Genomic DNA, 8,257 nt, shown 5'->3' on the forward strand with positions numbered 1-8,257 from the left:
TACTAGAACGACCACAGACTACACATTCTCTGTGAAAGAATGCCATGTTGTTGGTTTCGACTGAATATAGCGACTGTAATTGCAGCTTTCATTTAGTCACATTTAGTTAGTGTTGATGGGGTATTCTTTGTGATGCCACCCATAAACAAAAAAAAGCTTAGTTTTACTCTTTGCAGCCTATGAGTATCAATGGGAAAAATGATTGTGCTTGACGTGAAATATGATTTTGTGGGTGTACTATGCTATACTGCACCTTGATTCCTTTATTGTTGAAGAAACTGCAATTAGCCAGATGGAAAGGGAAAGCATAGTGCCTCTGGTATAAAATGAACCATCTTCTATTGTGAAGGACACTGGGTTATGCAGCATTTGTGTTCTGATGATCTATTTCCCAGGTATTGAAAGATGGGAGTAGCAGAGGGCTACAGTGGGGATACTGTATGCCCAGGCTTTTCTGGACACACGATGAAGGGAAGCAGTGGAAGTTACACTGTGTTTTTTGAAAGATCTTCAGGGGGACAGCTTTGAGTCTGAGGAAAACACATAAAGCAAATGCAGTATACAGTCTGTGGATGCATTGTTTTGTAACATAACAGGCAGGATCTCAAAGATTACCTAAGGAGGATGTTGAGCATCAAGGGTGTAGCCCACTCCACCACTACCAGTTGCCATAGTATCAGAGGCTAAGAAGACATGAGAGAGATTCCTTTCTCGCTTTTCATCGATTTATTGTGTTTCAGTTTCTCAGGCTACATTGCACTAAATGGATGCTCCTAAAAGGTTGTAACTTAAGTGATCAAACCAGAGAATGGATGAATCAGTGCTGGTGTCATGGATTCAACAATACCTCTCTTCTCATCAAGTGTCCTTCTCTTGTCAGGTACAACTCACACAGATGCAGACACAAGACACAGGATCTCGTTATGTTTAGGTGATTGTAATTAGGGACTGCAGTGATTGCAAGCATTCAAGAGCATGAAAGCACCCAAAGCACACCCACACACACCCCAACCTCTGGAGCGTGTCTTCTTAAGGCATCTTTCAGTGTAATGCAGAGCCATTTTTATGTAGACACAGAACAGTTTATCATTATTATGACCGCCACGCAGCGAAGCGGTGGTCATATAGGTTTAGTCAGATTTTTTTTTTTCTTTTTTCTTTTTCGCATGTCCAAATTTCCATCAAGGATTCCCGGGACACTGAAAGACCGGGGTACACGAAACTGGGTGGGCATGTAACCCCACATGGATAGCATGTTGTTTTTCGTTTTGATCTGTAGCCCCCCCGCTGGACTAGACCCGCCGAAAGGAGGGTAGGGCAGACACAGTTTTCTGTGAATATCTCGAGAACTGTAGGGTTTAGAAGGACCATTTTTTTTTTGTATGTTGATCTCAAGGGGCCATGTCAACCCATTCCATAACCACTCATTTCATGTATAGCGCCACCTAGTTAAACACAAAAAAGTAAAAATGAGGTGTTGTAATCGCAGGTATCTGTGACCTAACATAGTCAAAACTGCACGAAATTGGAAGTGTAGAATCATTATGACACCCTCTGAATGCACACCAAGTTTCGTGGAATTCCGTTCATGGGGGGCCACACAATAAATTAATTTATGTTACTATACACCAACTGGCCTGTAGGTGGCCAGAGACAGTTTTCTGTGAATATCTCGAGAACCGTAGGGCCTAGGAGGTCCACCTTTTTTTTGTATGTTGGTCTTAAGGGGGCATGTCAACCCATCCCATTACCACTTATTTCATGTATAGCGCCACCTAGTTAAAAATTAAAAAGCAAAAAAATTGGTGTTTTCATCACAATATCTCTGGCTGACATGGTCAAAACTGCACGAAATTGAAAGTGTATGATCATTATGACACCTTCCGAATGCATGCCAAGTTTTGTGAACTTTCGTTCATGGGGGGCCTTACAATAAAATAATGTATGTGTACATTTAGTGACCGTACACCAACAAGGATTCCTGGGACACTGAAAGACCGGGGTACACGAAACTTAGTTGGCATGTAACCCCACATGGATAGCATGGAACCATCGTTTTTCGTTTTGATCTGTAGCCCCCCCCCCCCCCGCTGGACTGGACCCCCAGAAAGGAGGGTAGGGCAGACACAGTTTTCTGTGAATATCTTGAGAACCGTAGGGCCTAGGATGACCAATTTTTTCCGTATGTTTGCCTCCAGGATTCATGTTAACCCATTCCATGTGCACACATGTGCATAAACAGATACACACGCACACACATACATTCACAGTAATCATACGTATGACACATACTCACACAGTAGACATATGTACGCATGCATGCACATGCACAAACACACATACGCAGACAAACTCACAAGCACGCACACACACACCCACCCACATAAACATAAACGTGTGCACGCAAACATGCACACAATTCAAGAATTTCTCGGAATTATGAACAGGCAAGATGGGGGTGGGGTTGTATAAAATCAATTTTACATGTGAAATCTATCATGTTTTGGTACTTGTTGTCTAGCAGATACCAGTGAGAATTGAGTGTGGATAATGCAATTTAGTGAGACAGTTAGAATCATATAGGCCTTCCAGCGTGATTTATTTTTGTGGAAAAAATGTGCTGGACTGGGCGGCGGTCATATTTTGTACCGCTCTGTGGTACATCTAGTTATTGTTATTGTTGACGTTATTGTGGTATTTTCACATACAGTTCTGGTCATATGCACACATTTGTATTTGCATTCACAGATCTTTCCTCATTATCAAGCTATGTACAGTCACAGTATAAAACCAATAACAATGTAGTCCTATGCAAGCCTCATGCTGTTCTGCTTTTTACATTCTGTTTGGCATTTAACATTGTGCTGATGGACATTAGTCATAAACTCCCTTCCGATAACACTCAACCGCACCCCATGAAACTGCAATACAAACTATATGGATTATATGAGCAAACAAGCTCTCTGCACAGAAAATAAGAGTTGGAAAATACTTCAGATGAGACTGAATTTGGAAATAAACCTCTGCTGCTGTCCAAGTCTGCAGCTTGGGAGTCTCAGAAACTCACCATTTGTGTTCAGTGGAATTTAAAGGCCACTTAAAAACAAACTCAGGGAGGACGCATTCCATCTGGTGGCCGGCCATGCAGGGGGAGAGCTCTTGTGTGGCTGTGGATTTAAATGTGCAATAAGATGAGGAGAGAGGGAGGCTGAATGGAGACCCTCATTGGAGTCCTGCTGAAGACTGATCTGTCCTTATGGACCACAACCTGGGGAGTCTGCTCCAACCCCTCTGTGATCACTCCTGTGGAGACCGCACAACGATAAACAGAGAGAGGGAAAGAAAGAGAGAGTAAAAGAAAGCGAGAGAGTGGGGGGGGGGGCATGGGAGGAGGGGAGAGCTTGTATGGTATCAAGACCTGGACAAACGTGTGATGTGATGTTATTGGGCAGGTTTCTGGTGTGAAGTGAGCGTGTGGTCTTGTTTTTATGTCACTAAGTGTGAGATGATGAGTGGTGAGAGAGATATGTTTGCGCAGGCTGACCTTAAGAAAGACAGACAGAATGCTGTGGGATTGGCAGAGTCAGAAAAGTCATCTCATTCTGTTCTCAAATATCCCGTATTGCTAAAACATTTTCTGAGGGGAGCTAAGTGATTGTTTCACACTCCAGATTGAAACTTTCTCACTGCCAAAGTTATAATTGCTGGCGGTGTCACTAATGCTCATTATGTCCCTGAAACTTCACACCAGATTTCCCACAGCTGCATGAGAGGTGTGCTATAGACAGAGAACATATACATGCTGAATGTGTGCTGCAATCAATTAAGGAAGGCGTTGCTAAGCTCAAGGGTAGGGAGAATCAGCTGGGAGTCTTAATAGAATGCATCAGTTGGAGAGAAGGCTTAAGCCGGGTCTGTTGTTGATGGCTTTGTGTATCCCTCTAAAGCTACTCAAGCACAGAGAAAAGGTGGGCTCACTTTTAATATTTATGAAATTGGCTCTGTGTGAAATTGGTTTTTGCCTAATGGATCCGTGCATGGCTGCACACCTTCATTCAGTGCACCCCCACTCTCTCCAGTTCTCCCCGAAAGACACTGGAGTCAAAAAGAAGTGACAAAGACAGAGAAAGAGAGGCAGACACTACTCGGGAAAGTTGTCGTGGGACATATTCTTGCTCTTGATAACACGGATACATCCCCTACATGATGAATCACTTTGCAATCTGTGCCTTGTTGCCTCGAGCAACTTGGTGACTCTCAAATCAGGGCGTACCAAACGTCACATTTGGGCTTTGGCACGTCGAGAGAAACAGCTGGTGTCTGCTGCTGAATCACAGTCTCGTCTGTACTCAGACGGCCGTCTGAAGAGGACCGGGCGAGACGCGTGGTAACAGATAGGGAGAGGACTGGCCTTTTGAGCTTTGTAAAACTCCCATAAAGCCCTTTATCAAGTGAGAGCCAGTCATCCGTCAAATGAGGGTGACCAGGCAACGGTGTGCTGTGCTGCTGATATGGCTTCGTCTGGGGGGGAAAGGAGGTCCAGGCTGCTGGACAAAAACGCTGTGCCATAACGCCGTGCTACATTAAGCAATAATTGGAAGCTCCTCCTGATTATGACAGCGGCCCATTTCCCAGCTCTGCTCAGAGAGGTATGAACACACATGCAACCCCCCCCCCCTGCACAGATGGTTAGCTCAGATTAAGTGGGAGAAAATCTAATATATGGAAGCTATCTGGTCAGGGCAGCACGTGTCCACTTCAGCAGTCCTGATAATTTACGTGGGGAATGAAGCTGTACAAGGCCCTCTGTTCCCTCCGATGACATTTAGCACCAGAGCCGATTAATTAGGTCACTCACACCACAGACAGGGGGGTGTAAGGACTCTACACAGGGAGTAAAAGTTCACGTGCACCATTAACAATATCTTGTGTGGGCTGAGTAGATCTTGAAATGGATTAACATGTGTATGAGTGATGGTGAGTGCCATTGGCATTTAAAAGAGCAACTCAATGTTGGCTCATATCCGTGGATTAACATCAGTCATATCACTTTGTCATTATGTAAATGATTGCCTTTCCACATATAAAATAGCTGTTAGTAACGAGGACTTGACTAAAGTTGTTCCACTGACTCAGATGTTTTGGTATAATGATCTAAAATGAGGCGAATTCCAAGTTTGGACTCCCCTTCATTAAGTAGAATGGCATCACTAACACTAACACTCATTAGTCGTTTAATGTGAAAGAAACAGTGCCAGACTGGAATGGGTTTAAATCATCATTCTGTAGCAGATTTAAACAGGCACCAGCATGCTTTTAGCTTTATTTAAATATTTGTATCTACCTTTTTCAATCAACTGCTTAATCACAGTTTAAAATCATTCCATTGTATAATCGTAGCTTTGCAGCAAAGCTGCATCAGCTTGTGATCTATGCATAATCAGCTGCATGAGTGATGGCTCAATGACGCCTTCTACATGGTGGCCACTGGTGCTCGTGTTTTAACAGGGAGACATGACAGAGAGAGAGAAAGCTCTTCTTCATATGTGTGTAGGAGGAGGAGGAGGAGGGCCAGGCCCTCCAGAAGAAAGAGGGGAGGCCTGGGGGAGCTGACAGCCCCATCCCTCTCTGTCCCCCTCCATCCATCCCGCCCCCCGTGACAGCTGCTGGTCGAGCAGAACGCCGCCTGCCAGCAGGTAATTCATATTCCCCAGATGCATATTGCCACTGGAAGTTAGGGGGGAGGGGAAGGTGGGGCCGGGGGAAGGACAAAGGGGAGAGAAATAGACAGATAAAGAGAAAATAAAGAGAGAGAAAGACAGAGAGACAGATAGAGACGGAGAATGTGAGAAGGGGAGAGGAGAGGTGCTGTGACAGGATTATTCTTATTAAAAGGGCTGGAGGTTGTTATGTGATGTGATGCCACCTGTTTTTGTCTTGTAATTTACCCATCCCACCCCCAGTGTTCTTTCTCTACACTAGCACCAGCAGTCACTATCATTTGCTCATTTGCTGCTAACAAGAGGCATTCAGATATGTTGAGTGAGAGTAGGAGACAAAAAAGAATAACTCTCTCACACAAACAGGGTAGGGACAGAGATACATTTTCCTCAGGGGATACAGAGTACTTGAAGACTCACAAAAGCAGTTATGTTATTCATCTATTTATTAGTTAACTTATTTCCCTCAGATTTCCCCCCAGCAGTTTTATTTCATCTTGTTTTCTCCTTTCTTCCTCTTCTTCTAGCAGCCTCTCTGCTCACTAGCTGTCTGCTGACCATCCTCTGTCGGAGAGACAGGTGTCTTCCCAGTTGTGGTGGTCCTGCCGCTCAGAAGTGTGTCCAGCAGCACTCTGGCTGCCTTGTGGGAGAGTCAGGGCAGATCCAGGGCTAAATTTCACTGCTGGGATCCAGACAAACCGAAAACTGGTTTTCAGTTGTGTGACAAATGGCCGGCTGGATGGAGGAGAACGCTCAGTAAGGGTGAGGGAGGCTCAGCGCTGTTGCTGTGGTAATGAGGAAGTGGGGCTCACAAAGGTAGCCTCTGAAACAGTGGTGAAATGGTGGCACCATTGGTGTCACACTTTAATGCATTTTCTCCATTGCTGCATTAACTACATGTACATGTTCCTAGTAGACCATATTCAGACACTGCCCTGAAAATGTACACTACATATTTTAAAACAGTTTGTCTGTCAATAACATAAATATTAACAATAGCATAAATATTTCCACAACCTGGGTGTTGCATCTAGCGCTGGAGTTTGTGTGACATTACTTCCCAATCAGTTGATGCTGTTTACAACCAAATGAGCCAAAACTGACAGGACAACACCCAGATGATTTGTGTAATAGTTCTCTCTCTGAGATGGCTTCCTAGACACTGAGCACATTCCTCATTTGTGCAAACAAACTGACATTGAAATGAAATAAACACATGCACCATCGCCCGTTCGAGTCCCTCTCGTGTCTGTGATGCGGACCCTTGTCGTCGGGAGGTGACAGATTGGAGCGGCAGTTTGACGCCTGTGGTCTGCTGCCTGGCGCGGCGTATTCCTGGCAGTGGCATGTGTGGCACCAGTCCACCTCACTCCACTCACATGTCACTAGCATGTTGGCAGGAGCGAGCTTCCGCACCCCCGCCACACGCAGTGGGCAGCGCCACACCGGCCTTCTGTCTGCCTCCACCAGACAAAAAGTGTCACCTGCACCTGCAAAGAGCCACACACCGTGCCCCCGGCCTGAAATGAGACCAACACCAACATCAGTCACCTTCAAACACATCACACACAAACACAAACAAGGGGAAGAGGGGGTATGGAATGGAGAGAGATATATATGGAGACAGAGAGAGAGAAAGAGAGAGGGAGGGAGGGAGATAGAGAGGTTGCATGCCAGTTTCATACATTACTGAACTAAAGTTCAATGTTTTTTAAGGTAACGTATGTGTGATGAAGTTTTCCATGACTGATGGCAACCACATCAATGCAATTCATGCATTCTTTGTTCATTTATAATATCCAATCCCCCAAACAGGGATGTCTTTTCATGTATGACAGGTTAAACCACAAGCAAGCATATCACATAATCATCCATCCTGAATGCATCATTTGTTTTGAACTGCTTACAAACTAACTGTAAAAAGACCCACCTACACAAACACACACACACACACACACAGGGATGACTTTATGACAGCCAGATGCTCAATTGTTCCATGGAGTTAATCACCAATTAACAAAGGCAGTTAACAGCAAGCATTCAAAAGTCATTGGAGAGAATACTATGCAATGTATCATTAAAATTCCTTTTAGGCTTGAATGACCTCCCTTTTTCTGCTGTAAGGTCCAAGAACAACAGCAACAACAACAAAAAACAATACACATCAAGCCCTTGTAAAAAGATCGCTGAGTTGGAGAGCTGACAGGAAGAGGACACAATATATATAACTCTCTGCTGTGACGCTGCGCTGAGTTTATTGGTCTTGGCAGGATCCAGTCAGGTCTGGGGGAGAAAAAAGGAGACAAAGCATCCTCTCCTCCACCTTCTGGGCTGGTAGTACCTATTCCATACCAGTAGAGGGCATAGGGCAGTAACTCAGTGTTGAGATTTGAGTGTTTTCAAAACTATTAACTTTGTTGAACAATGACAGTAGATGAGTCATGATGAGTTGGGTGATTCACTCACCTGTTTGTGCTATGGAATAATGTTTCAAGACCAGAGGAAACTATAGACCAGTGTTTCACAAACTTTTTCAG

The 8,257-nt window shown here is 44.5% G+C and overlaps 1 protein-coding gene across 1 annotated transcript in view; it reads left to right on the forward strand.

The window, feature by feature from the left end:
* Positions 1–7,249, forward strand: part of cps1 (carbamoyl-phosphate synthase 1, mitochondrial) — a 50,163-nt gene extending 42,914 nt beyond the window's left edge. The window contains exon 40 of the mRNA XM_076262808.1: positions 7,005–7,249. Within this exon, the coding sequence (XP_076118923.1) occupies positions 7,005–7,249 (245 nt within the window). The remainder of the gene's footprint in view (positions 1–7,004) is intronic.
* The last annotated feature ends 1,008 nt before the right edge of the window (positions 7,250–8,257 follow it).

Source organism: Alosa pseudoharengus, unplaced genomic scaffold (genome assembly GCF_046254945.1).
Source record: "Alosa pseudoharengus isolate Yale_2024_CS ecotype anadromous, Long Island Sound unplaced genomic scaffold, YU_APseudo_1.1 YU_APseudo_1.1_scf_3, whole genome shotgun sequence".
Lineage (NCBI taxonomy): Eukaryota > Metazoa > Chordata > Actinopteri > Clupeiformes > Clupeidae > Alosa > Alosa pseudoharengus.